Consider the following 27745-nt stretch of genomic DNA (forward strand, 5'->3'; position numbering starts at 1 on the left):
TATACAAGTTCGCTATACAGTAACATTTTAGGTATGGTTGACATCTTAAGAGCTTGCTCTTCGTTTCCTTGGGCGGGAGGGGCGGGGGGAGGAATACATTCCACAAAGAAACTTGGTTTCTGCTCATTAAGTGTGAAAGAAATGATGGAGCATTTAAAATCAAACTACTTCTATAGTTAATCTAGAAGTGTTTCTAGTTTTTTTATTATTATTAAAAAAATAAGCTTGAACTTCATACGCATTCTTGGTTTCCAGGAGAAAGCATTTTCAGATATATCGATTGGCAAAAATAAGATAACACAGAAACGTTGATTTCTAAAAGATTTTTCATCTTCACTGCCAATCCCATTTCTGCCCATCGTTTTAGTTTTTGAAGAGTTAAGAAGTGCTTGTTTCAGGTGTTAATTGAGAGATGGGTAGGTAGCAGGAAGTCACAAGGTTTGCTTCATTGCGAAGGAGACACAACTCGCAGACGCTGCAGGGTAAACCCTACAGGGATCCTTAGGAACCCAGCAGCGTTGAATGCACTGGGAACCGGGCTTTGCTAAACCAGCATTTCTACATTCAACTAGCATTTCCTGGGTTTTGACCTAAGCAATACCAACCCGGCGTGATCCGAGGCGGTTCCCACCAATGGGGAGGCGGCTGGCAGCGTTCACGCGTGGGAAAGGTCAGCAGCTTTCTCCCAGACGCCGGCCCGGCCGCTGCCTGCGGCGCGCGGGGGAGCAGGCTGGCCCCCAGGCCCGCGGGGCGCTCCGCGGACCGGGAATCGCCTCCCGGAGCTGGCGGGCGCCGGGGCCGGCGGCGGGCCGGCGGAGGCGGGGCGCCCGCCGCGGGGCTCCCGGTTGCTACAGCCGTGATGTCACTCGCCCATCCTAACCCGCGGTTGGTTGTTTTGTGTTTCAGCTCTGCCTGCAGTGGAACACAAAGACCTGGAGGAAACTCCCACATCCTCGAGGAGAAGAAAGGGGGCGGCGAAGCAGATTAAAGGAACGTGTGGCTCCTGGCCTTTTTGCACCAGGGCTGCCTGGACGGGGGAAAGTGAGTGGCAAGCCACAGTGGCGGTGCATGGGCTGTGAGATGAGGCGCTGCCGCCGCTGCCGCTGCCGCTGACACTCAGGTTCCAGGGTCCGTCCGCTGCCCTTCGTGCTCCGTGTACATGAGTCTGTCCAGCGCAGCCGGAGGCGCCCAGAAGAGAATCCAACACGGCCGCCGGGGAGAGACCACCCGCCATGCCCACGGAGACCCTACAGACAGGTAGCATGGTGAAGCCGGTCAGCCCCGCGGGCACCTTCACCTCGGCGGTGCCCCTGCGCATCCTCAACAAAGGGCCCGACTACTTCCGCAGGCAGGCGGAGCCGAACCCCAAAAGACTCAGCGCCGTGGAGAGGCTGGAGGCCGACAAGGCCAAGTATGTCAAGAGCCAGGAGGTCATCAACGCCAAGCAGGAGCCGGTGAAGCCCGCCGTGCTGGCCAAGCCCCCCGTGTGCCCCGGCGCCAAGCGCGCGCTGGGCAGCCCCACGCTCAGAGTGTTCGGGCCCAACGCCAAGACCGAGAGCGGCGTGCACCGGGAGACCCTGAAGCTCGAGATCCTGAAGAACATCATCAACAGCTCCGAGGGCTCCAGCTCAGGCTCCGGGCACAAGCACAGCTCCCGGAACTGGCCTCCGCACCGGCCCGACGCCACCGACCTGCACCGGCACTCCTTCGCCGAGTCCCTGAAGGTCTACCCGACGCAGGGCCGCGGCAGCCCGCAGGAGAGCAGCTCCCACGTGGGCCGGAGGCTGCTGGAGCAGACCGCCGAGTCCTTCCTGCACGTCTCCCACAGCTCCTCGGACATCCGCAAAGTGACCAGTGCGAAGCCCTTGAAAGCGATCCCCTGCAGTAGTTCCGCCCCTCCCCTGCCTCCCAAGCCCAAGGTGGCGGCCATCGCCACCATGAAGTCCCCCGAAGCCGACCCCGTGGAACCAGCCTGCGGAGTCAGCCGAAGACCCTCCCTCCAGCGGTCCAAGTCGGACTTGAGTGACAGGTATTTCCGCGTGGACGCGGACGTGGAGAGGTTCTTCAACTACTGCGGACTGGACCCCGAGGAGCTGGAAAACCTTGGGATGGAAAACTTTGCAAGGGCTAATTCTGACATCATATCCCTCAACTTCCGCAGTGCAAGCATGATCAGCTCAGACTGTGAACAGTCTCAGGACAGTAACAGTGACCTTAGAAACGATGACAGTGCCAATGACCGGGTGCCCTATGGCATTTCTGCCATCGAAAGAAACGCTAGGATCATCAAGTGGTTGTATAGCATCAAACAAGCTAGAGAGTCACAGAAGGTCTCCCACGTGTAAGAGACAGCGCGTGTGCGAAGGAGGGAGGGGGGGGGTCTCTTTGTCTGTGCATCCGCAGTTGTGAAGGTCGTGAGGTCTCCTTGAAGTGTTGTGAGCTTCTCCACTCTCTTTGTGTTGCTTGTTGTGCAATGTTTTCAAGTTGCATGCCTGTCAACAAGGGGACTGACCTGGCGTCCCGGTCAACCATCGCTGCAGAGCCTGGCTGAACACACGTCACCTGCCAAAAAAAGTTTCAGGCCAGAATCTGATTTAGGGCTTTGATCTCAAGCAAAACTGTTTACACACGAAAACGGTATACAACTTCTTCAATATATTTATGTGGTTCTTGTGTTTTATATCCCGCGCTATTGTGTCTTAATTAAAAGTTTTATCAACTGGCTTTTAAGTTGAGAGGAGCATCTTTTTGAAATAAAAAGCCAATTTGCCTACGTGTGACACCCCAACAAGAGGGAAATAAATGGAACCTGCTAACCAAACTGATAGGGTAACTGACCTAAGATAGAACCAGGCTGGGTTTTCTGAGGAAAGAAAGTGGTGAGCCTGAGGTTAACTCCTTACATACTGCAATTCTCTTGGCCCTTGCTAAAGTAATGGTTGGGGCAACAATGCTACGTTCTGTGTCCTATTTAGTGTGTAAATAAATATTGGTGGCTCTGTGTAATACTGACCCCAAGAAAAGACAATCAGATACAATGAAGGCGATTATATCTAGGAGGTTGAATGTCCGGGGTTCTGTTGATATTCTTCTGATTTGGGTTGATTCAGAAGTTTCTACTATTCATCTTTTGACAGGAATGGCCACTCTGAAGTTGTTACTCAATGTCTTTAAATTTGGGGGGGGGGGGGTATTTTTGGTCAATAACTAATTCCATGCTGATTCTCTTCCCTCCTTCCTCCCCTTCCTTTGTTGTTGTTTTATTTGGGAGAGAGGACAAGGGAGTGGGGCTTGTGCAGGTCTGTGCTGTCTGAAGACATGAACACACACGGAAATACCAGCCATATTAGTATAGAGCCTCCTATTCAGCAGTGAACGCCTTCGGTAGCTGAATCATATCTGAGCAGTGTGATGGTATTGTCTTGCCTATGTTATTCCCTCAGGCTCTGGGCCTTTGTTACAGCTCTAGGAAATTAGAAACACACACTATATAGCTCCCCCCGCCCCCCGCCCCCATGGTCTCTAGTGCTACATATCAACTTGTTCCCTTTCTCCCCCCAATAACCTGTCTTCCAGTTAGCTGTCAACCAGCTGACAGTTGTGGTGTGGTAGCAAGAGGTACACATGCAGTGGTCTGCTTCATTGCTCTTGTAGTTACGCTCTGAAATTCAGGAGCCCTACCTTAGACTGCGTCAGCTAATAAGAAACTTTTTATGGTGTAAATGCTGTAAGACTTTGTACATACTTCAGTTGTTATGAAAACTTGAAGAAAATGAAGGAAAACTTATGCTAATAAATAGCTCTGGTGCAGGCACTAATGGTGGTGGTTTCTCTTTGTACTTTCCTGGAAGTTTAGCTCTGGCATGTGAGCCAGAAGCAGATTTTTTATCGTCTTCAAGAAACATTGTTTTATTAAGTTATTTTCCCCATATCACAGTTATTTTGAACATCAGTTTTCTTAATTGTAGCTCCAGCAATGTGCTTTTGCCTAAATAGTTGCATCAAGGCTCCTAAAATATGCGGCCTCTTTGTTACTTAGCTCACACTTCAGTTATTTTTATCTTTGCTTAAACAACAAAACCTTTTACATCTTCCACTAGACTCTGGAGTTGTAACAATGTATGAATTCTTACAGTGGAGACATACCTTGGAAATTTATAGCCTAGTTCTTATTTTTATACAGGCCCAACATCATTTAACATGACACGTGTTCATACATTTGTCACTCATTCATTCATTCTTCTTTCAACAGGTCACTTATCCAGTAAGTCCCTTTTTCAGGCCTCACAATGGACACGTGACTATTGTGGTCAACAACAGAGTCTCTGCCTCAAGAAACTTAGATTTTCACATTTATTTTAAGAGAAATATTCCTCTTAGTGGAAATGTCTTATCTCCTGTTAGGACATTGAGTATTCAATGAGTATTTATTGAATCAGATTATTTGAAGGTTAACATTTCTTCAAAATTCCATATAATATGTAAATGTAAAAGAAAGTATTATTTAAGACGTCATTTTCAGAAACAAACTATGTGATTCCCAGCTATTACTGTACATAAACATTTTTCTTCTGAAAATCAAATTTGGTTCCTTGACTCTCTCTCTCTCTACTGGTTTTGAATTCCTTCTGCTTCTCTGATTAACTTTCAGTTCAACTAGAACTGTACTTCCCAAAAGAAACATTTTGAAATTCATCTATGAGTGGTGATTATACAATGCAATTAAGATAATGGGATGAAAATACACACACACACACACACTTCCTTCACCATTGGGATAGAAATGTGGCCATTTAAAATATTCAAGCCTTATTAGCATTTATATATCCATCTTTTTCTGGGGCTATTGAAATACCAAAAATAGATATTCTTTTTCTAAGAAAACCAGTTTGTCTGGGAAATGAGCACCTCTTTGCTAATTTGATATCTATACCTATGCTGTTTTAGTCATAAATTCTATTGAATCTCTCAACATTTTGAAACCACATTAAATTGTATTCCAACGGGGCTATAAATCATTCCACTATAATTCAGTCTAATATTCTGTGGCCTTATTTTTGGTTCCCTTTATGGAAGGCAGGCACTCATTTTCTTTTTTGTTCTTGAAATTAGAGTTTCTATAAAGGACTAATTCAAATGCTTAATAGTAAATCCTAAGAGGGAGATGTTTTCTAATGGTGAAGTCTTTTAAGCAAAATGCTCATTCTATTAGTGATGGAAGTATCGTGTGTGTGTGTGTGTGTGTGTGTGTGTGTGTGTGTGTGTGTGTGATGATGATGATGATGTTGGTATGAATATAGGATTGTCATACAGTTCAGCACACTTTTCCCCCTCTACAATGTAGAGCGAAGTGATTGCACTAGATGGCCCTGGAAACTGTAGTTTCTTTCTGAAAAACAGCAATTTTTAAGACAATTCTCCCATATGCACCTCCTCTGCCATTGTCTTCATTCTAACTCTCATCTTCTCTTACCTGAACTATTGTTCCTAGAACTTCCTAACTGGAAGTCTCCCTCCCCCTCAGCCAGGCTCTTCACAGCCCATTTCATGCCAGAAATATCAAAATCAACTCCAATTATGTAAAAATGTCCTCTATGTAAAAATATCCTCCAGTTTGAGTATTTTGCTGATAAGTATAAATCCTAACTTCTTAACAAAGAATGTTGGGCACTTACCTTTCAGACCTCATCTTCTCTGTCCCCTTCAGCCACCCATCTGAGGTGCCAGGCTCCAAGCAAAGGAAGTTTCCATTGGAAACATGTTAGCACTGTGTTAATGACTTATTGCTATGTAGCAAATTTCCTCAACAACAATATACAACAATAAGTATTTATTATATCCGTTTCTGTGGTTCAGGAACCCTGGAGTGGCTTAGCCATATGGTTCTGGCTCAGGGTGTCTCATTAGGCTGCAGACATGACATCAGCCAAAGCTTTATCATCTGAAGGCTCGGCTGGGGCTGGAGAATCTCATTTCAAGATGGTTCATTTGGTGTTGGCAAGAATCCTTACAACGTGGCATCTGGCTTCCCCCAGAGAGAATAATCCACAAGGAAGCAAGGAGGAAGTCACGATGCCTATTGTGATCCAGTATGCTGAAGCACACCCACCCACCACATTCAGTTCATTGAGAAGTGTGTCACCAAATCAGCCTGCACTCGTGGAGGGGAGTTAGACCTCATCTTTTAAAGGAAGAAATATTCAAGAAGGTATGGACATGTTTTGAAATCGCCACTGCTGCTGTGGTTCAGTAGCTTTTCATTTTGTGAGGAATGCTTTCTCTTCCCTCCTTGACCTTCAGATCCTTGCTCTTTCAAGATCCGATATAACTATCAACCAGTGAGATTATTTTAAGTTTCTATGTTGCCTTTGCCCTTTAGGCTAGGTAGCCAAATGGTGCCTTTGTGAGAATTTTTAAATGGTATGCCTTTCTCAAAAAGGTTTATTTTCTGCCAAGAAAAGAACACACCTGTCCTAGTAAATTTACAAATACCAGAGAATTATGATGTAAACTATGGCCCCAGGTTTGGGCAGTGCATAACACGCAGCCCAGAGTATATGGTCAATACTTAAGTGTTGAATGAATTTTTTCTAACCTATCAAGTTCAAGTCCTGTGCTACTTACTTTTTAAATGTTATCACAATGAACCTAAGGGTGTAGTTGCTGTCCCATTTTAGAGATTACGAACTTCAATTTCCAAGGAGATTAAGCCCTTTAACTAAGATCCCAGAGAAAGTAAGCGACAGAATGGCACTTGAACTAAAGTCTCAGAGTCCACCTCTGCCCTCCTGCAGCCCAGCTCACAAGGAGAGGCAGAATGAGTGTTGTACTTAAGAACAGAAGTGTCCTCAAGTTCATCTTCATCTTCATGCTTTTATCTGCTGCCTGCATATATAAACATGTCTCAGTCAGACACAGCAATTTCACTCTTACCTAAACGGTAACCAATAAAAGTTAGAAAAAAGACTTCAGCTGTTCTATTAGAAGTAGCATACAGCCCATTGAGTTCAAAGAGACAAGGCTGTTGGAATTGCATTCTTTCAGTTTTGAAAGTGCTATGTTTTGAAGCCACATCCTGCCTATTTTGATCAAGGACTTTTAGAAGGGCAAGCGGCAGAGAAAAATGCCTGGCCACAATTCAATGATCAGGAAACACATTTGGACAACTTGGTGACTCAGCATCACTCCATTCCCCCATCCTTGAGGATTTTCATGGTGTGGTCAGACCAGAAGATGCCCCGGGGAAGGAATAAAAAAGTTAAGCGTGCTCCAGAGGAACTGAATAGATTCTTAACTCAGGAAGGGCACTGCCATGTTAAAAATGTCACATTTCCCCTTTGTCCTGTGCAATGACAGAGTTCCATGGGCTTCTGCAGGGCCATCCACGAGCAGAACTGTGAGGACCACAGGCTCAGAGCCTGCACGTTCGGTTCTGAACGAGAGGGTTTCTCTCATGTGCTTAGCTCATGCCCCCTAGCTTTGGCAGAAACACAGAAGAAGGAAAAACCAGACAGACAAGGGCCCCCGCAGCCTTTTGGAACCCCTTCTTCCCAATACCTGAGACCTATCTGCATAAGAGTTTGCCTCCACTCTCTCATGTGTAAAATGGGAGCAAAGCCATTTGCTGCACGTGTTCCCTTGGCCTCGGGCCTTTGGGACAGCGCTGAGAGCTGGGTTTTGGAGCAGCAGTTTGAGGTGTGAGGATATGAAAATGAGGAGAAGACTGGGTTCACAGTGTCATGGCAGGTGGGATGGCAGGCAAGGCCTGATGGGCCCAAGCAGCTCACTGAATTACGTTTCATGTGTCAGCTGCTTGAGAGTTTTACTTGGGGGAAGAAATGAAATCTGTCAAAGGATTCTTCTCTAAATGGAAGGAATCTCCAAAAACTTTTTTTAAGTTGTCAGAAGCAGGCAGAATTGAACGTGGCCAAGTACACACCAATGTACAAAGTTATGCGAATAATAATAATGGTAGAATTTTTCGCTCATTGAGCATCTCATTCATTTCACATTCATGAAACAACTACCAGCATGTCTTAGATGTGATGCTAAGTTGTCACATTATCTCATGTTATTCTCATTAGAACCTTAGAAGTAAATTAGAACCCATTTGCCCATGAGGGATCTGAGGATTAAGCAGCTTCTCACAGGCACACATCCAATAAGTGGAAAAGGTAGTAAAGCACCTCTTCAGACTCGTTCCATCATGAAATTTTAGCACCTAGTGTGGTGAGGGCCATGCTTGCTCCTCCGCAGTAAGTTGTATTGCAGACTATTTCTCAGAAACTTAACACACTAGTGTGTGTACTGTATTGTGATCCTTCTATTCAGTGAGTGACTCTCCATTCTATTTGATCACATCAGGACTGAAGCTTCCAGGTTCTTCTGAGAGGGGCATTAGTGATCAACCGTCCCTCTCCATGGAATTGTACAGAGGCGGAAACAGATGCAGGGAAATAAATGAGGTGGCGGGAGTCAGCCAGGGCGGTAGAGCAGGTTGAGTGCGGATGGGGCGGGAGAAGAGGAGACAGGTGCTCCAAGGACCTCACTAAGTACCTGGTCAGGGAACTGTGGAACTGAGTACCTTAACCTTCCAACATGAGAAGTGGGAGCAACTTGGTCAACATACGCTCTGTTATTCCTATGCAGTGTTCCTAGTCTCATCAACTGTTAGTTATTTAAAGAAACTTCAACTCGGAGATTTTCTGTTAATATACATTAATTATTATTCAATTAGCCATGGCAGATAATAAAACACTTAGCAAAGATTAAGAAATTTCTCTAAAGAAGTGTTTGGGAAGTTTGGAAATGATTACCACTCTTTTAATATGATTTTAGTACTTCCACAGTTCAGAGATGCTCAGAACTCCTCAAGAGCTTAGGAACCTTGTTTTCTAGGCCTGATTCCTCCCCCTCCTGTGTCCCCTGGAGCAGACGTTGAGGATGGTTCCAGCATCCATTTCCCTCTCCTTCCTGATTCACCAGACGATTGTATTTTCACACCCCATAGCGTTAGGTTGGACAATGAACCATGAATGGAAGTGACTCATGGAACAGCTGGGAGGAGGCACAGCCAATCCCAGATTCTGCATTTCTCCTTCCCTAACACTGCAGCGCTGAGTTCCAGAGGGTAGAGCACCATCAGGATCCTGACCTAGGACAGCGTGGGAACAGAGCCCTCCACCCCCAACCCAGAATGGATAGGTAAACCCCTGGGTGTGAACCCTGTCCTTGTAATCCCCCTAAAATTTGGGGGATGCTTTTTACTGTAGCACCACCTAAGCTATCCTGACATTGCCTCAGTTGAAAAGCAATCTATCCAGGTGTAGAAGCAGGCACATAAAAGAGTTCCATGTTAGTCTAGCAGGAGGCCGGAGGCAGGATCAGCGGTCAGGTTTAACACAGTTTCTCCAAGAATGCTCCAAACGCCATATTTCCATTTCTTGAGGTTCTCAGTACAAAGCAAATTCCTGAACTCCACTGCAGACCACCTGAGACTGAATCTAGGGAGTGGGCCCAGGGGCCTGCCTTTTCAACAAATGCCCTCCAGAAATTCTTAGATATGTTAAATTCCAGAGTCTCTACTTTCACAGGTAACTTTCAGTGCTACTAACTGGAAAACAGGTAAGAAAAGCTATAGTTGGCCAGATATTTGAAAAGACTTTTGATACGTTTCAGAATCAGAATTGCAAGCACTAACCTTTTGGAGTTTTTATTTTCAAAAATGAAAAAATGCATTGGAGACTGCTTGCCAGCTGTGCTAAACAGACCGGCCAGTTTGGAATCACAATGGAGTCTGTCCATGCACCCCACCTCCCGGGCCCTTCATCTGGACCACTCCCATAGATTCACAGCGGCTGCCCACGTGCTCTCACTTCCTTCATGTTATTCCCATTTTTTTTAAAAGTGATCTTTGAAAAATGGATATACTCAGTGTCATTCCACTGCTTAAACTTTTCCAGTGATCTTCCATTGCAGTTATAACAAACTAAAACTTGCTATACCTTGGCCCATAGATGTGTCTCCTCCCCGCCCTGCCTCCTGACCCTGGGGCTCCCCATTTTCTCTACTCTCACTCTGTGTTGTAGAACATACAAGCTCTTCTCACCCTGCTCCCAGGGTCCAGGATCATGCTGCTCCTTCTTCATAGACCATTTCCCCCTTGACATTCCACCTTTCAGGGGCTAACTTCTCATCTTAGAGTCTTAAAAGTTCAGTTGTGATTCCTCAGAGGATCCTGCCTGCCACTCTGTAAACTAGGTCCCTTGTGTTAACCTGTCCCCTGCCTATTTCCTTCCTGGCACTTGCCACAGCCCGACATTCTCTTATTCAGGAAGTTATTGTCTTTCTTGGGCATTCTTTTACTCCCTTTACTAGTTCAGTGCCTGGCACAGGGTTGGTGAATAAAATGTATCTTTGGAATGAATGAATGAGCACAAACCAAATTTCGCATCTAATCCCACCTCATGGCAGCGGAAGCTCCCATCAGCTTCTCCTCATCCCCCTCCTGTCTCCATCAGTGGCTCCATCATTCCATGAATGAGCACTGGGGTTGACAACTAAGAGCTTCTTCCTGGAAACTGAAGAGACAGCCTGTTTAAGGCAATGGAGCCCCTGGTATGGACCTTTCCTATAACAGGATTTATAAGGAGTATTTTTCACTCACTGTGCATGTACCTAGGAAGGAAGAGAAGTCTTCTGTTCACCAGGTACTCTGTAGTCCAAGCAGGGAGATGCACAGCTCTGTGTGTGTGTGTGTGTGTGTGTGTGTGTGTGTGTGTGTTTGCGTTGGGGGGTGGAGGAAGGGGACAATCCAAGACTGCAGACATGATTTCGATCTTGACTCCCTCATATTTGTCCTAAAAGCCAAGGAGTAACACACGTCTTTTCTTTGCCAAAATACAAATGTTTCCCCTTTATGTGAAAATGCATACTCAAAGTTACACGACTGGATACTAACCAATGAGGCGCCAACCCTTGGGTGACTGTCTCCAAGGGAGATCTGCTGCAGAAACAGCTCCCATTTGAGCCTTTCACTGTGTGCACACTGACCTCCCAGCCACGGGTTCACCACCCTGCTCTCTGAAAAGTCTGCTAACGAGGGAGGAAAGAGAAAGGCAAGGCGCGTGTGAATGCAATTGCTCCCTCCGCTGAATTAAACTTGGTGGCTCCTAATTGATAACATATGGAAGCTCCAGTGGGCGGAGGAGACCCGAGGGGGGGTGGGGGGAGAACTCGCATGGCACCACCTCCCTGAGTGCTGAGCCGCATGCTTTGCCTCATGAGTGTAAATAAGTTGGAGCTTTCCAGGATTTCTAGGCGTACGTCATCGCTCCCGGTGGTTGTCCCTTTGTCATAAGGAAGGAGGACAGCAGCCAGGTGAGTTATTTTTGTGCATCGCCAGCTCGGCTTCTGCTCAGTCGCATCGCTTTCCTCTGTTGAGCTCTAGACCATGCGAAGGACTTGAGCTACTGAGCATTTTTTTTTTAATGGAAAATGGTGAAATGTTTCATTTGTAACTTCATGGGCCTGTGGGTATTTCACGAAAGGCTTTTCCTGTTTTTCCCAATGAACTGACAGCTGCACCGGGTTGAGGGAAGTGGGGCCATGTCTGTGGCCGCAGGAGAGGACTCCGCTTGGTCTGGACAAAGGCTGGATGTGTTTTGTGCGGGTTTCAAATGTCTCAGAGCATCTCAGTGTTCGGCACCTGACATAAAACGAACCCGCGCCCCGAAAGACCCCTTGCTCGGAGTTTGTGGGTCTGCTTCCGTCTGCTGAGAATTCTTTGGTTGAAGGAATCCGTGAACTGGGAGCTGCGCCGCATCCCGGGTTCCCAAGGTTTTGTTTTCAGCATTTAATGCACCACCTGATGCCGTTTAAACCCCGTCTATCCGTTGAAATGGCTGTTTGTGCTTTCTGCGCTTCCATGATTATGTGCTCAGACGCATGCACATGTTGGGTTTCTTGAAGAATTTATTCCAGACAAATGTGCTGAGGGTCAAATGACACTCCGGTTATTTTAAAAATTAAGATCCTGGTGATTTTTTTTTTTGGGGGGGGGACGTTCAGGGGATTTGAATCTATGCTGAGCAGCTGATAATAAGGCTGGTTTGCAGCGGAAAAGGAAACGTAAAGCATCTTCTTTTCTTTAGCATTTATTTGCTCTGAACCCTCTCCTGGCGATGGAGTGGCTTTTTCGCACATTCATGTTTAGGGGGAAAGAAAACAAAGCCGAGCAAACATTTTGCCAAGTGGCAAGGCTGCAGCTGATCCGTGAGGTCCTGCTGCTCCACGCTCCTCTCACTGCCCCCTTATATGTGCCCGCCAGGAGGTACCTCCCTGAAGACAGACACTCTTGCTCCCACCAGTGTCTCGCTGATGCCCAATTCACGGTCTGGTGTTCTTGGGTGTAGGTGCTTAATGTTTGTTGATTGAATGTGGGGCAGAGAGAACCCAAGGTCACTTTAGGGGAGAGACCAGAAAGGCTTAGTGAGAGGCCTCCCATCAGCTGTGTCCTGTCCCTTCCCAGAGCTCCCCAGGCACATGGCCTTCTCCATCTGTTTCCCTTCCAGGAGTCACCACTCTGCACCGGGCACTGTGCTAGGCCTGGGGATGCAGCAGTGAGCCCACCAGACAGAATGCCCACCCACAAGGAGCTCTGGTCTCCTCTCCAGACAGATAACAAATAGCTCACTAAGTCAGATACATAGTATGTTGGGCTAAGACACACGCTTAGGAGTCAGACTAGAAAAGGGGTGAGTGATAAAAGAGGGCTTACTCAAGGTGGCATTTGAGTAAAGACGGAAGTGAGGGTAGATCCTTGCAGATACTGGGAAAAGCAATCTAGGCTGCAGACCCAACAAATAAACTGCCCGAGGCCAGTAGGGCTGAAGAGGAAAAAGGGGGATCAGGTCGGGCCTGTTAGCTATTTAGTAATAAGTGCATAAGGGGCAAAACAGTTCTATAAATCCAATGCCATCCTGGGAGACTCCAGGCTAAACAAACAAGCTGGTTCTCTGGTCTTGGTCTGAGCCTTGACTCTCTCAGAGGCAGCGTGAGCACAAACTGATTCCTAAGTGCATTTGAGTCAGGAATCCTTTTGGGGGGAACTCGGTTCTCCAAAGATCGCAGAAGTAAGCTTAGGGGCTGGGAGGGGGGTGGCAGAGGAGGATGCTGTGGCCCACCCTCATCAACTGCTGTCCCTAATGCATCCTAACTGAGCCTAGGACAGTCAACTATCCCAGAAGGATATCCAAGCTAAAGTGAACTGCCGTGTCGATGACAAAAGAAACATTATAAAAATATTATGTTTTCCTTACATATATATTTGTTTACCTAGTCCTATTATTAATTACTACTGTTAGTTACTGTACTATACTGTTACAATTGCCACTGTTAGAGAGTCCTAGTTTATTTGTTTAATTGGCAGTACTTATGAAACGGAAAAGAAAATAATACAGAATAAATAAACACCAATTTTCATATCTTTATAATAAAGTAATAGCACCTGTGTATATTTATATATACATATCTACACTGAGTGGCCAGATTATTATGATCTCTGAATGCATAATAATCTGTCCACTCAGTGTATATCCTATATAATAAAAGGCTAATATGCAAATTGTCCCCTCGACCAGGAGTTGGACCAGCAGGCAAGCTGGCCAACTGCTCATGTCCCCTCCCCCTGGCCAGGCTGGCCGGACCCCACCCATGCATGAATTCATGCACCGGGCCTCTAATATGCATTCAGAGATCATAATAATCTGGCCACTCAGTGTATATAGTGAGTATACATTTACCTTCTACATATACCATATATACACATTCAATGCACACATACATAAAATAATACACTTAGCATATATTCACATATATAACATACATATATAACTATAGATACACACAGAGACCATAATACATATCCTATATATATACATATAAAACATACATAAACCCTATTTTCATATATATATGGAGAGCTGGCCACCCTACTTGAGCTCAGAGTTCTTTTCCAGTGGTGAGCTGGAGAAAGTGTTCACACCAACCCCACTTGGAGAACAGACATCAGACACCAACCAAACAATGAAGACCAGCAGAAGCTTGCAGGGTGGAGTCTGCTAGAGCCAGAAACATCTGGAACCTAGACTGGAGCCAACCACAGAGGCTGAGGCATCTGAAAACTTGAAACTCCAGTCTCTGGCAGTGCAGCCAGTGGCAACATCTGACACTCCCCTGTTGGCTCCTGCAAAGGGCCAGGCCCCTCCCGTCTCCCCACTCCTGCCAGAAGGCAGCAGAGAGGGTGAAACCCATGTGGGGATCTGAGGTGCCGCTCCCAGTTCCCGCTCTTCCTGCTATGGTCTTCCAGCCACTTATTTTCTGAGCCTCAGTTTCATCATCTGTAAAATGGAGACATTTTGCAGGTCTACAGTCCACACTGGGTACCAGCAATCCTTTTGTGAAGGTTAAATGTGTGTACACAGTAGGCCTTTTGTGAGGGTTAACATTTGTGTACATAGTAGCTCACAGTGGGGCCTGGTATCTCCCCTCCTCTTTGCTGTACCCTTCCATGAAAAACAGAAAGTGTTGTCACCAGAATGGGGGCCTGAGCTTTAGGAAATTATTAGCCAAGGGAAAACTCCTTTCATTCATTTAAATAAGAATTACCACTGCTGGCGGGCAGATTCCGGTGTGGTGGTTTTTTTTAACACAAAGAGAAGTCAAACAGGTTAGTGGGAGAGAGGACACAAGCCTGGGGGCATCCAGCCACCTGCAGCTCCTTGTCCCAGATATCCTCTGGGCCCTTTCCAGCTCAAATCCTCTGAAACCCAAATCCAACTACCTCCTTTCCAGTCTTTGTGTTCCTGCCACAAAACCACACCCCAGACCTCACCCCCAGCCTTCCCAGCACAAAACACCTCTCTTTGCATATGTTTATAACACTTGTATATTGTAGAAAACATTTGGCGTTAAATCTGGTATGGCCCAGTGAGTCTTCCATTTTTTAAATTGTTCTTTAAACCTTACCTTTGTCTGTTAGCTTTTCCCGCTGAGAAGGCCATGGGAAAAGCACCCAGGTAAAGGCTCCCACTGTGGCTTGCTCTGGGAAAACCCACTTTGGGTGCATGCTGCAGGGCATTAGGGCATTAACACTAACTCCCATTCACTTCAGAAAACTTGCTGGTTTTTTTCTACCTACAAAATTAACTGTAGTCCTAAAAATCGCTTGGGCTCAAATGGAGTGTAGAGACACGTAGACATGTGCAGTTAATTAAAACGTAGCTCCACGATCTATACTCTGAATTGAACACTGCGACTCCTTTTATTGTGACCACCTGCGGTCGAATTGCATCACTTGAATCTATTAGGTTTTCCATTGTGCTGCATTCTTACAGTAATAGGGAATTTGTTTTTTAAAATGTATTTTTATTGATTTCAGAGAGGAAGGGAGAGGGAGAGAGAGATAGAAACATCCACAATGAGAGAGAATCATGGATTGGCTGCCTCCTGCAAGTCCCCCACTGGGGATCGAGCCCACAACTCGGGCATGTGCCCTTGACCGGAATTGAACCCTTTGGTCCAGAGGCCGAAGCTCTATCTACTGAGCCAAACCAGCTAGGGCAGTGGTTGGCAAACTCATTAGTCAACAGAGCCAAATATCAACAGTACAACGATTGAAATTTCTTTTGAGAGCCAAATTTTTTCAACTTAAACTTCTTCTAACGCCACTTCTTCAAAGTAGACTCGCCCAGGTCGTGGTATTTTGTGGAGGAGCCACACTCAAGGGGCCGAAGAGCTGCACGTGGCTCGCGAGCCGCAGTTTGCCGACCACGGAGCTAGGGCAAAGTAATAGGAACTTTAGTGACTTGGGGGTGGGGTAAGGAGAGGGAGAGAAGTTTTGCGAAGTGCTGTATACTGTTGTGAACTTGGCTTATTGGAATAAAGTTTTTTGTAGAACTCCTCATGTTACAACTTTCCATCGGTTAGAAATGAGGCTACACCAAATTTATACTGCTGCACAGTAATGCAGGTCTCCGTTGTGCAGAATTACATTATGGCACCGAACTTGAAACAGAGAGGCAGTTTGCTGGAAAACAGACCAAGAGCAGCAGCTCAGTGATAACAAGCACATTTGCAGACGTTGCCTGAGATCACGCACGTGTACATCCCCCGCTGCCAGCCCAGGAAGCCGGAGGAGCTGCAAGACCGCGACACAGGATCCAATGGTGCTCAGATGCTCTTGACAGTGAACACTTTAGAACACTTTGGAAGTGTTAAACCCACGGGGTTTTCTGCGGGGATGCTTTTATACAGACGTGTGTGTGCGTGAGCATGTTTATGCGTGTGTCATCATACTTTATTAGAGAAGTGGTGCTCTGTAAGTTAGAGCTTTTTGAAAGTGTGAATAGAGGGGACAGGACTCTGACATGTGGTTTATGTTTGCTGATTCTTACTCCATCGGAGCCAGTATTTTAAGCACGCTGATCTTATTTCCACCGGAGCCCTTGCAGATGAAATCGATGTTCCTGCTGATAATACACAAGTTTGGAATACAGGCCGCTCAGCAGCCTGGGGCAAATGCAAAGAAGTCCTCACCAGGACTGGTCCCTCTATGCCAGTCAGTCCCAGACCAACAAAAATGAGGGCTCTGTTTTTTCAAACAGCACAGCTTCTTAAAACTCCAACACGGACTCCTGCGTACTGCGGTGGCATTTCTTGTAAATGGCAGTAGTGTGTCATTGGGTAGAAGAGAGTGTATTCCTAAGGGTGCACAGCTAATGATGGGACACCAGGGCTCTTCACAGAACAAAGGGGATGGTTCAGGGACATCCACCCAAGAACTTTAGGGGCAGGAATGGGTGCGGGAGGCAAGCCGAGGACACTCCTAGGACTAACAGCCTAACCAGTTCAAGCAGTGACGCTAGCCTAGAGTTTGTTGTTGTTTTGATTTGTAAGTGTTCAGAGTATGTTAGCCTCTAACAACCATTCTTCTCTTTCAAAATGAATAACTAAATATTTTGTCAAGCAACAGTGTCACTGCTTAGATTTGATTGCTACAGTGAGAAAGCACTGAGTGGATTCTCAACAGAACGAGGACAGCCAGCCTGTGGAGATGACCAGGCTCCCTGGCGCCTAGCCCTGGAGCTCTGGCCACATGGCCACTGACAGGGAGGTGCACTCCAGGTCTGCACACTGATGTCCTTCTCCCATGCACTGTTTCTGTTTCATTTACTGCTAGAGGCCTGATGCACGAAATTCATGCAAGAGTAGGCCTTCCTTCCCCCAGCTACCGGCACTGGCTTCCCTCTGGCACCAGGGACCCGGGCTTCCCTCACAGCCCCGGCTTCATCCAGAAGGACGTCTGATCTAATTAGCACATTATGCTTTTATTATTATAGATGAGGGAGGTATAAGTGGTCTCTTGTAAACCACATTAGTTTTAGTTACTCCTTTGTGTGCTACCATCCTCAGAGATCATGCTGTGGATGTTATTGGTTCTGTCTGTGCAGTCCCACCTTCCCCAAACAACACCCACCCCTAATTTCCTTAAGATGCCGAGGCTACCCTCCCACCCCACCACTTCCCCTCACCCCAGCCAGCTCTCTGTCAGCTGAGGGTTTGCCTGTGACCATGCAGGGACAATTCTTGAGTGTCCCATCTCCTGGCCACAAGGTCCACCCAGAGGTCCTCCCTTAGAAATGGAGAGAGGCTCCACTAGACCAAGCCCGGGGGGGGACCCTGGAGCTCCTGGTGGCCACACCTAGAGTGAGGCCCAACTAAGTCAGCCCGTCTGACCTTCAGCTCGTTAGCTAAGAGCAGGGCATCCCCCACCTTCATGCATTAGTTGGAGCTGAACGAATGCCCTCTGTATGGTGTCTCTGAGAGTCTGTCAGTTTAAAGACACTGGGTAATCACATCGGGCTTCAGCCTGTTTCTTAGACTCATGCTGTCCTTGGAAATTGGTTCACATGAAGAGCACATAGAGTAGAACCAGCAGAAATAATCGGTGGGCTACTGTATTAAGAATGGTCCCTCAGAGCCTGGCTGGCTTGGCTCAGTGGTTGAGCATTGACCTTTGAACCTGGTTTGATTCCCAGTCAGGGCACATGCCCAGGTTGCAGGCTTGAGGCAGCCAATCAGTGATTCTCTCTCATCGATGTTTCTACCTCTCTCTCCCTCCCTCTTCCTCTCTGAAATTAAAAGAAAAAAGAAAAAAAAGAATGGCCCCTCAGACTCTCCAAATCAGGGCTCCCTCTGAAATCATGGAATCATGGGCACTTTAAAACATAAACTTGTTTGTTCTAATTATGCAAGCAATCTCTCTCTCTCTCTCTCTCTCTCTCTCTCTCTCTCTCTATATATATATATATATATATATATATATATATATATAATAGAGAAATATGCTAATTAAACAGGATGCCATAACAGATCGACCAGACAGGAGGAGGTTGCCACACAGCATTGGGGGCAGGGCGGCAGGGGCCTCCACGCGCCTGCACTGGGGAAGGGCCTGATCAGCAGCGGCTGCGGCTGCTTCAAGGGCCGGAGAGGGAGGCAGGGCCGGACCAGACCGGCAACTCAAGGGTGGACAGTGCCGCGTGATTTCGAATTATGCGCTGGGCTCCTAGTGCATAATAATTATAGAAAAACTGGAAGAAAAAAAAAAACTGATCAGATAAAAAGAAAAATAATCCTTTCTCCATAAGTCTCTCTATTCACACAGATGAAGAGGTTGCTGATTCTTGTGTATCCCTCCATTGTACTTTAAGCACACAGACAGCTCCAAGATGCCTGCCTCTTAATAAGCATAATAGTCAATGAAAATAGTGAGCAAATGAATGAATGAAATGATGTTCAGCACAATGCAGTTCTTCCAAGCCCCAGTGAGAAACCATATTTGCAAGACACGCAGGGATAAATGAGGCTCTTTGCAGCGAGAGACAAGAACAAAGGATCCCAAGCCCTGCTGAGCTGCCCACAGAATAGAATTTGGGGGAGCTCAGGTGGGGTTCTGAATAGCCATTGGTTTTGGAGCAGACCTGCCTTCAGTCTTGGCTCAGAGACTTTACTAGGCTTTTGAGTTTCACTCAGTGTTAGATGCAGTGATCGCATGCACTGGGTTCTCTTCCCCCAGGATGCCCAACCGAACCGTGATTCTTCTTTCTACGCTAAGGATCAAAGTTCTGCTGCTCAGTGGCTTCCATTAGCCCTCATCCCGGGAAAGGGACTGTCCTCCTTGTATGACCTTGGACCACAGACCTGAAATAGGATACCTTTCACTTTGCATGGATCAGGCTCATGTTTAGAAATTGGATCCATTTTGGGAGACAACCAGAAGAGAATAATGTGAGTCAGCAAATTTTATTTTTAGTTTAGAATAAGATATAACTATAGAGTAAATGACATTGATAATTCTTATGCAGTTTTTCAAAATGTATCTTGAGAACCATTCCAAAAACAGCTCCAGAATATTTTAGGAACTGGCACCTCAGTGAGAATGTGTATTTCATCTCCCATAGTAAATACTCTGAAGGGTAAGCCTTATTTAGATGTCTGAGTTCCAGCCAGTTTACTGGAAAGCATATGTCCTTATAGTAATACTAGAGGCCTGGTGCACGAAATTCATGCACGGGTAGGGGCCCTAGGCCTAGCCGGCGATCAGGGCCGATGGGGGCCTTCCAGCTGCCGGCAGGGCCTTCCTTCATTCCATGCCGCCCCCTGGTGGTCAGCACATGTTATAGTGAGCGATCTAACTCCTGGTCTCTCAAACTCCTGAGGGGACAATTTGCATATTAGGCTTTTATATATATAGATCATACAACTCCAACCTTTTCAGAAATACCCTATCATATTAGCTTGGGAGCAGGTAAGGTGTTGTTTGTTTTGGGTTGAGTCCCTCTCACTGTCACACTGACTTATTATCTGAAAGAGCATTGGTGGTACAAAGCCAATAAACACATGCTTTGTCTTGCCCCTCACCCAAACAGAGCCTAGTGGCCCTGCTCAGCCTCACCTAGTCCCAGGTGTGGAAGATACTACAAGGAACAATTTTTAGATGTTTGCTTTCAGGAAAATCCTAACTAGAATCATTAGCAATGAGGGACAAGTTTATTCTTTAATTTTTATATTTGTCACCTGAAATATCATTATCTGAACCTAAATTCAAGCAGCTCTGACTCTTCAAATTTATTTTTGGAAATAAAGCAGAGTTTAAAAACCATGTTAAGTTTCCTTTTTAACTGATGTAAAATTATATTAAAAACTATTTTCATAAATGCTACATTGAAATAAAAAATATTGTGTGATGCCATTAGTGTCACTGTGTATTAACTATCCTATATATATTAATTGTTGGCATGTTATGCCATATTAATAGCAATCACCAACATATACCTGTCTCTAAGTGAGGATAATACTAATAATGCCAGTCTTTAACACATGTGTCTTATTAGTTAGGAGCAGACATTGAGCTAAGGGTTCTTCAGGCATCAGCACACTCTAGCCTCACAGCAGCCTTGACAGAGAAGAGTATGATTCACTCCTCTGCATGGCTGAGGACTGAATATTTCGACTTCGGACATTTTCTTTTGGTCCCATTGACCCTATCTGGCACAAAGGATTCTCTTTGGCATTGAATTGATGAAAGAAATAAAACGTATCTATTCCTTACGTCATTACAACCTGAAAATATTTCTCAAGTACAGGAACAGGCTGGCTCAACTACCGCGGGAAGCTTTTTACTAACAAATTGCAGTGGCACTTAATGCTGGTTAAGGTAGCTCCTGGGGACCTGTGTCCTTGTATGGATCTCGGGTCCTCAACAAAGAATTTGCAGCAATGTATTCTGAGGACCCTCCAGTGAGATCTGGGAGGGCTGTAGTGCCCTCTGAATGTGTAGCTCTGGTGAGGCTACGTGCTGAAACAGGTCAGTGGCTGGCTGATGGGGAAGTAATCTGTGTGCTCAAAACTGAGGTGCTGGAGCGAAAGGGAATCTATTGCCATGCCCCACAGATACTGCTCCCATCATAGAAAAAAATTCCTCTGGAAGTACATCCTTCCATTTCTTACAGGAAAGTCAGCTCCATTATAATCTCACTAGAGGCCCGGTGTACGAAATTTGTGCACAGGTGGTGGTGGGGGGGGGGGGGTCCCTCAGTCTGGACTGTACCCTCTCCAATCTGGGACCCCTCAGGGGATGTCCGACTGCCAGTTTAGGCCTGATCCCTGGTATCAGGCCTAAACCGGTAGTCGGACATCCCTCTTGCAATCCGGGACTGCTGGCTTCTATCCACTCACCTGCCTGCCTGCCTGATGACCCCTAACCACTTCTGCCTGCCTGCCTGCCTGATCACCCCTAACTGCCTAGGTCTGCCTGCCTAATCACCCCTAACCCCTCTGCCTGCCTGCCTGATTGCCCCTAACCACCTCTGCCTGCCTGCCTGATGCCCCTAACCGTGCTTCCCTGCCAGCCTAATCACCCCTAACCACTCTCCACTGCCCGCCTGATCACCCCTAACTGCTGTGCCTGCCTGCCTGATCGCTCCTAACCACCTCTGCTCGGCCCCCGCCACCGTGGCTTTGTCTGGAAGGACATCTGGAAGATGTCTGGTCTATCTGGTCTAATTAGCATATTACCCTTTTATTAGTATAGATAGGACCACCATCATATATGCGGTCCACCACTGACAAAAACGTTATGTGGCACATGATGGTGCTACAGGGTGAAAAATAAACACACCTTCTCATCCACCAGACAAGGTTGGTCACCCCTCCCTTGGATGTTGTCACCACCTTCATAAACACACCTGTTCTACTCCAAACCTTTCCCATTCCTCCCACCCACTAGTAGCCCCCTCCCCCTTCCCCATCACCCATCGTTACAAGGCCCTAGAAATGGGAGGTACAGGATGGGAGGAGGGATAGCAGGGGCACCCACCTGAGCTGTCAAATCTAGGCGGGTCAAGGAGCACCCTGCCCCAACTGGTGGAGAATGGGGGTGTTCAGAGAGGGACTGGGGCATTAGAGGGATGAGGAAGGAGAGAGACTACCCTCCCCCTGGGGCAGAGGACAAGAGGAAGGGGATGTGACCCTGCCACACACCCTTCCACTAGCTCCTGGAGGTTGTAGGGGGGCCAAGCTGCTGTGCCACCCTTCTCCCTCCATATAAGAGCATCTCCAGTGCAGGCAGGCCAGGCCTGTGAGAGCCACAGTGATGGACAGCAAGCGAGGTGGAGAAGGGAGGGATGCAGAGACTTGGACACCTGCTCCAGGCTTGGATCCCACCCCAGGCCTACGTTAGTTAGAAAGAGCTGAAGCTAAAGCTGCCGTTGGGAGAGCCACTTAGGTTATGCGGTGAGCTACTGGAGCATCCAGAAGTAGACAGCAGTGAAACAGCCTATAAATACTTTATGCTCAGGCTGCAGCACTTGTCTGGCTTCTCAGCGAATTTTTATTGACAGTCCGGGAGCTTCTGAGAAAGTGCTCGCACATGTCTGGCATAGGCCACGCTCTTTCCTGGGTGGTGACAGTCCCTCGCTGGAAAGGTGTCAGGGCTTGAAGCCTTCTCAGAGGCCCCTGAGCTGCACAATGGAGAATTTGTTGGAGTTGGCCCAACATTAGACTCATGTACCTGCATCTGTAGCCGTTTCTGTAGTGATTTTATAAGAAAACCAGGCTGTGCAGAAAAAGCAGGGACAAATGATCTGAGAGAAAACCACTGACAAGGAAAACGATGGTTTTGCCCCGTGGCTCTCAGTGGCTGGAAGGCTCTCAGGAAAGCGCACCTGCTTATCTGCATGCTTTCTTTGGCCAAGATTCTCCATGGGACTCTATACTGAGGAAACTCATAAAAATTCAGAGGGGGACCTGGGGACTGGTGCTGGTCTTCAGAATAATGGTTACTAGTTCGCAAACAGCTAAGTGTGGAAGTTATGAGGGACGTTTAGAAACATTTATGGCAATTTGACATGGCTGGGACATTCAAGCATATGATCCAGGGATATGTCTCATTGAACAGAGTAAAGACAAAACAAAAAACACTGGTCTGCAACAGATTGGAAATGGAAACAATAGCAACACACGAAGACAAGAAAACTGAAGCGATCCCTCACTGCCGGTGGTTCTGACAGCAGCTCTGTGGAGAGCCTGCCTTGGTTTACCATCAGCAGGCAGAGTGCCAGCCATGTGCCGGCAGCGGGGAGGGAGAAGCGCACAGTGCAGCTGGAAAAGAAGGGGAGAGGGATGGGAGATATCTGTAACACTATCGACAATAAAAATATGTTTTAAAAAGAGAGAGAGAGAGAGAAAAGAACATACCACCACATTACAAGTTTGAAAATATATTTTAATTAGAGACTTGTTGCAGGAATATTTGTGCAATAGGCCTTCCTTCCCCTAGCTGCCGGCACTGGTTTTCCTCTGGTACCTGGGACCCAGGCCTTCGCTCTGGCCACCGCCTTCCGTCTTCACTCGGGCCGGAGCCTTCAGTCTTTGCTCCAGCCGGAGCGCCGCTCCTATAGCTCCCTCCACCCCCCCACCCTCCCCCTCATAGCAGGCGTCCCATCCCGCCCAGCCACTCTGCACCTGCATGTGTGCTGCCCAGAGGCCTGGAGTGGCTGGGGGGGCAGGGCCGCCGCCAGCTTTGTTGGGTTGATTTGCATACTCACTCCTGATTGGCTGATGGGCATCACAAAGTGACAGTCAATTTGCATGTTTCTCTTTTATTAGTATAGATTACTTTTATTATATTTAAAATTAAAAAAGAAGTCATGATTCTAATGACTCTTCCAAAACATTGTGTTAACTGTGTGAGCCCTTTCAAGGAGCTACCCATATGAAGAGATCACATATGAGATTCTAGAAGATCTTACAGCCTCATTTAATTTAAGGCCTAGCTACTGCTAATGGGGGCAGCATTCACAGTGGACTGGGCCAACATTAGAGTTCCTCTTAGCTTTCATCAGGCTTACAGAAGGGTGTAAAGTCAGAGAACATATCAAGGGTCTTACACAAGAACATAATAAATACAGGAGAACAATTTGGATGTAGAAAACAATTCAATTTTAATTTTTTTCTTCCAAAAATATTTTTAGCAGTAGAGCTGAAAAGAGTTTGGCTATCGTTCAAGCTATAAAATCATTACCTAGCTAATCACACAGTAATATATTTAAGAAGTGTGAGCACTAAGTGGAGAAATTTTTCCTAGGTGTGTATTCTCCAAAGATAATTCTGTAATAAATAAATCTTATCAGTGTACACTCCCTTGAATAGATAGATAAATAGATGATGATGATAGATAAGTAGATATAGGGATAGGCACCTTTATATGAAGACATATAACCAATCCCATTTCTATTCCTTTACCCTTTGCCTACTCCCTATGGAATCCAGCAACACAGGGTCAGTTTTTTCTTTCTGTGTCCACTGAGTAAATGTTCAATGTTGAGTCCAAGTTGAATCTTTATCCTCTCCAATGTCTAAGTTGAGTCTTTCTCCTCTCCATTGTTAATTTTCAACCCCATACTTAGCACAAACCACATGATCACCTATCCAGGAGAAAGACAACTTTTAGCTGAAGAATTAATAGATGTTCTAATAGGAGCTCAGGCCAACCTTGGGCACCTATTCATTGTTTCCTTATCCAGTAACTCCCCCAGGAGTGTCACTGCTTCTTCACACATTGTTTTGATGAAAGCCTCCTAGAAGCTGCATATTAAATGCAGCACATATGGAGGCACTTGGCAATACCCCCCACTGAGAGACAGCTGTGTCCGTAAATCAGGCTCCTTCCAATGTAAAGTCCATTTTATGTTGCTTAGGGAAAAATAGCGCTGAAACATTAGTCATCTAGAATACATTTTTCAGCTTGGAAAGCAACAGAATGTATCTCTGAGGAAAATTAATCTGAGTCTGCCTCTGCAAATTAAACCGGAGGTTTCTGAGTCTGGAAATTTGATTTAAGGAATCATTCTTGCATAAATTGATTTATGCTCACTTTTACAAGTAAATATATAAGCAGCATATCACCTATTTCTTATGTCACCTTCCAGCTAAAAATGGGTTGGCGGGTCGGTTGTTTGAGGACAGGTGGGATAAAATTGTTTTTCAAATAATTTTTCAAATGATATGATAAAAGTTGTAGCCTGGTCTTTTTCTCTCTGATTTAGAAAACAAGGAAAGAAAATTACAAATAGTTTCAGTAATTAACTTGATTTTCCTGCAACTGACGGTAGAAGTACGTTTGGCATATTTTTTGATTGATTGAAATATATTCTTATTTGTTTAACTCTGAGTTACCATTATTTTGATATTAAGTTAATACAGAAAGAAGAGACATACCATCATCTTGTCAAACTACTCAGAGAACTAGATCTGATTTCCTGCTGGGAAATTATAAACATATCTCTTTCCTGTTGGGATAAAGTCAGAACTGCAGTTCACTTCCTGTTGGCCTTATACTGGCTGCTTCGGTGACACTGTTAATGTAGAAGTAGTGAGATTGTTTGTATATCAGAATTATAATCATGAAAAATATCGGTGCTGGAAAAGAATGTAGAGGACAGCCTAATTGTAGGAATATGAGCTAATCTAATGCATATGTTGGTTCTTAAAACTGTATTTTGTGACTAAATTCTTGAATGTGAATAATTTGCATGTGCTTTTCTTCAGATGGGTAGGTTTTCTTCTCTGAATATGTCATTTTTTATGTGAGTATTTACAAAAGGCTCATTTTATTGGAACTATGGGTTTATGTCTTCTGTTAAATGCAATTCTGTTTATCAGAAATAGTAGATGAGGAGTATTTTGATTGTCTGCTGTATATCTGGTGAGGTCTGATCTATGGAGGCTTCTTCTGAAGGAAAATCTACCCCCATGAATTAGAAGTTGATAGAAGTTAGTTGTTGCACAGAATCTTTCACTGCCTCAATGGATATTTGAGAGGAAAATGCATTCTTGTATAAGTCACAAACTGTTGGCAAGTGTGATGACCATGTAGACCTGGGATAATTAACAAAATTAAATATCTCCTATGGCAGCCAAACACATCCAGAATGGTCCCCTTACTCCTTGATGTTGAGAAGGTCATTTCATTTACTCTTTAACAACCCTTCTTTTCTCGTTCCTAATATAAGTCCTGATCAAGTCCTCTGATACCTACAAACTTAACCGAGAAAGGGATCTCTGACACATCATAAGGGCCTTAACAAAAGTAAATTGTGGAGATTTAATGGGCCTTCAATAGAATATCAAGTCATTCTAAAACTATATTTCAATGTTTTACAGAAAGCAATCATTTCTTCCCCTGTTGATTTTCAGTTTGCAGAAATTCATTCTTCCCCTTATAATGATTTCAAAGATACAGAATCATATATAAACAAGTTTATTTATTTATTTAAAAAATAGTTACTGTAAGCTTACCACATGTTTGGCACTATTCCTGGCCCCAGGATGCAGTGGTGATTAGACAGTCATTGTCTTGTCTTCATAAAGTTTACACTCTACAGGCAGATCCAGAAAATAAGAAATATGTAATGCCATGGCCCTGGTGATAAATGCTCTAAAAACAAAGTAGGTGGGTGAAGGATGACCTGGCAGAAGATAGATTGGTGGTCAGAGATGATTTGTCTGAGGAAGCGACACTTGAACAGAATTATATGGACAATGATAAGCCACATGAAGAAGGTCTCAGGAGGGGTAGCCCAAGCCAAGGGAACAGCGAGTGTAAAAGCCTTAAGAGGAAAGAACATTGACATCAAAGGGTTAGTAAAAACACTAACGAGGCTAAGATGGAGCAAGCAAGACCCTCTTTAAGATGAAGTCAGAGACACTGACCAAAGTCAGTTCATGAAGGGCTTTCTGTATTATGTGGAGGAGTTTGCATTCTCCTCTCTGCATCATGGAAAGCCACAGGAAAGTGTGCAGCACAGAAATGACATTCACAGATTTGTATTTATAATAAAATCCCTCTGCTATGGAAAGAGTTGAATGTAGGGGGAGAGGAAGGAAAAAGACTAGAAGCAAAGGAAGTCAGATAGGAGATGATGGTGGAGACTTAGATATATTTCAAAGGAAAAGCTGATAAGAATTGCTGATGGACTGGATGGTAAGGGAGAGATGAATAGTAGGTGTAGGATATTTGTGGGATTATAACTGGTAGAATAAAGTTATTTGTGGAAACAGAGAATAGGGAAGAAGCATGGGAGGAGCTTTGCATGGCCTTGTTAAGTCTGAGATGCCTATTAGAGAAGTTGGCATAGAGTTCATAAAAGTGGTCTGGGCTGGAGATAAAAATTTGATAAGCATCAGAATATAGATGGTATTTGAATCCATGGAATGGGTCGAGATCCTCTAGAAAATGAGTGTAAATAAAGAAGAGGTGTGAGGACTGAGCACGAAGCTCTGAGACCTCCCACAATTTAGCAATTAAGAAAGAGGGGGCAGCAACAAAGATGGAGGAGACACAGGGAGAAAGGAAAAACAGCAGAAAGTTACAGTGCTCTGAAAACCAATAAAAGAAAGTGTTTGGGGGGGGGGAGGGGAGAATAATCCTTATATGTTCCTGAGAGGTTCAGCACAATGAACTTGTGACTTTGTTTTCAGTCTGTGAGGCATGAGCAAAGTTGAAATGGAGTGGATTGAAGGGATAATTCAAGATGAAGCGTAGACAGAGTCTATAGAGATAATGCATTCTAGATAGATGGGTACAAGGCAGGGCTGAGGCTGAAGGGAATGGGGATTCTTA

General features: G+C 45.5%; 1 protein-coding gene across 5 annotated transcripts in view; it reads left to right on the forward strand.

The window, feature by feature from the left end:
• The window catches only part of FAM110B (family with sequence similarity 110 member B), a 181560-nt gene that overhangs the window by 123088 nt on the left and 30727 nt on the right, over positions 1 to 27745 (forward strand). For 4 of the 5 annotated variants that reach the window (XM_079796097.1, XM_079796096.1, XM_079796099.1 and 1 more), the window contains one exon: positions 907 to 4538. The exons of the other annotated variant lie outside the window; for it this stretch is intronic. In XM_079796097.1, coding sequence (XP_079652223.1) covers positions 1233 to 2345 — 1113 coding nt within the window. In that variant the 5' untranslated portion in view covers positions 907 to 1232 and the 3' untranslated portion in view covers positions 2346 to 4538. Of the gene's footprint in view, positions 1 to 906; positions 4539 to 27745 lie in introns of those variants that run through there. 5 annotated transcript variants of the gene reach the window in all.

This window comes from Cnephaeus nilssonii (genome assembly GCF_951640355.1).
Source record: "Cnephaeus nilssonii genome assembly, chromosome: 18".
Lineage (NCBI taxonomy): Eukaryota > Metazoa > Chordata > Mammalia > Chiroptera > Vespertilionidae > Cnephaeus > Cnephaeus nilssonii.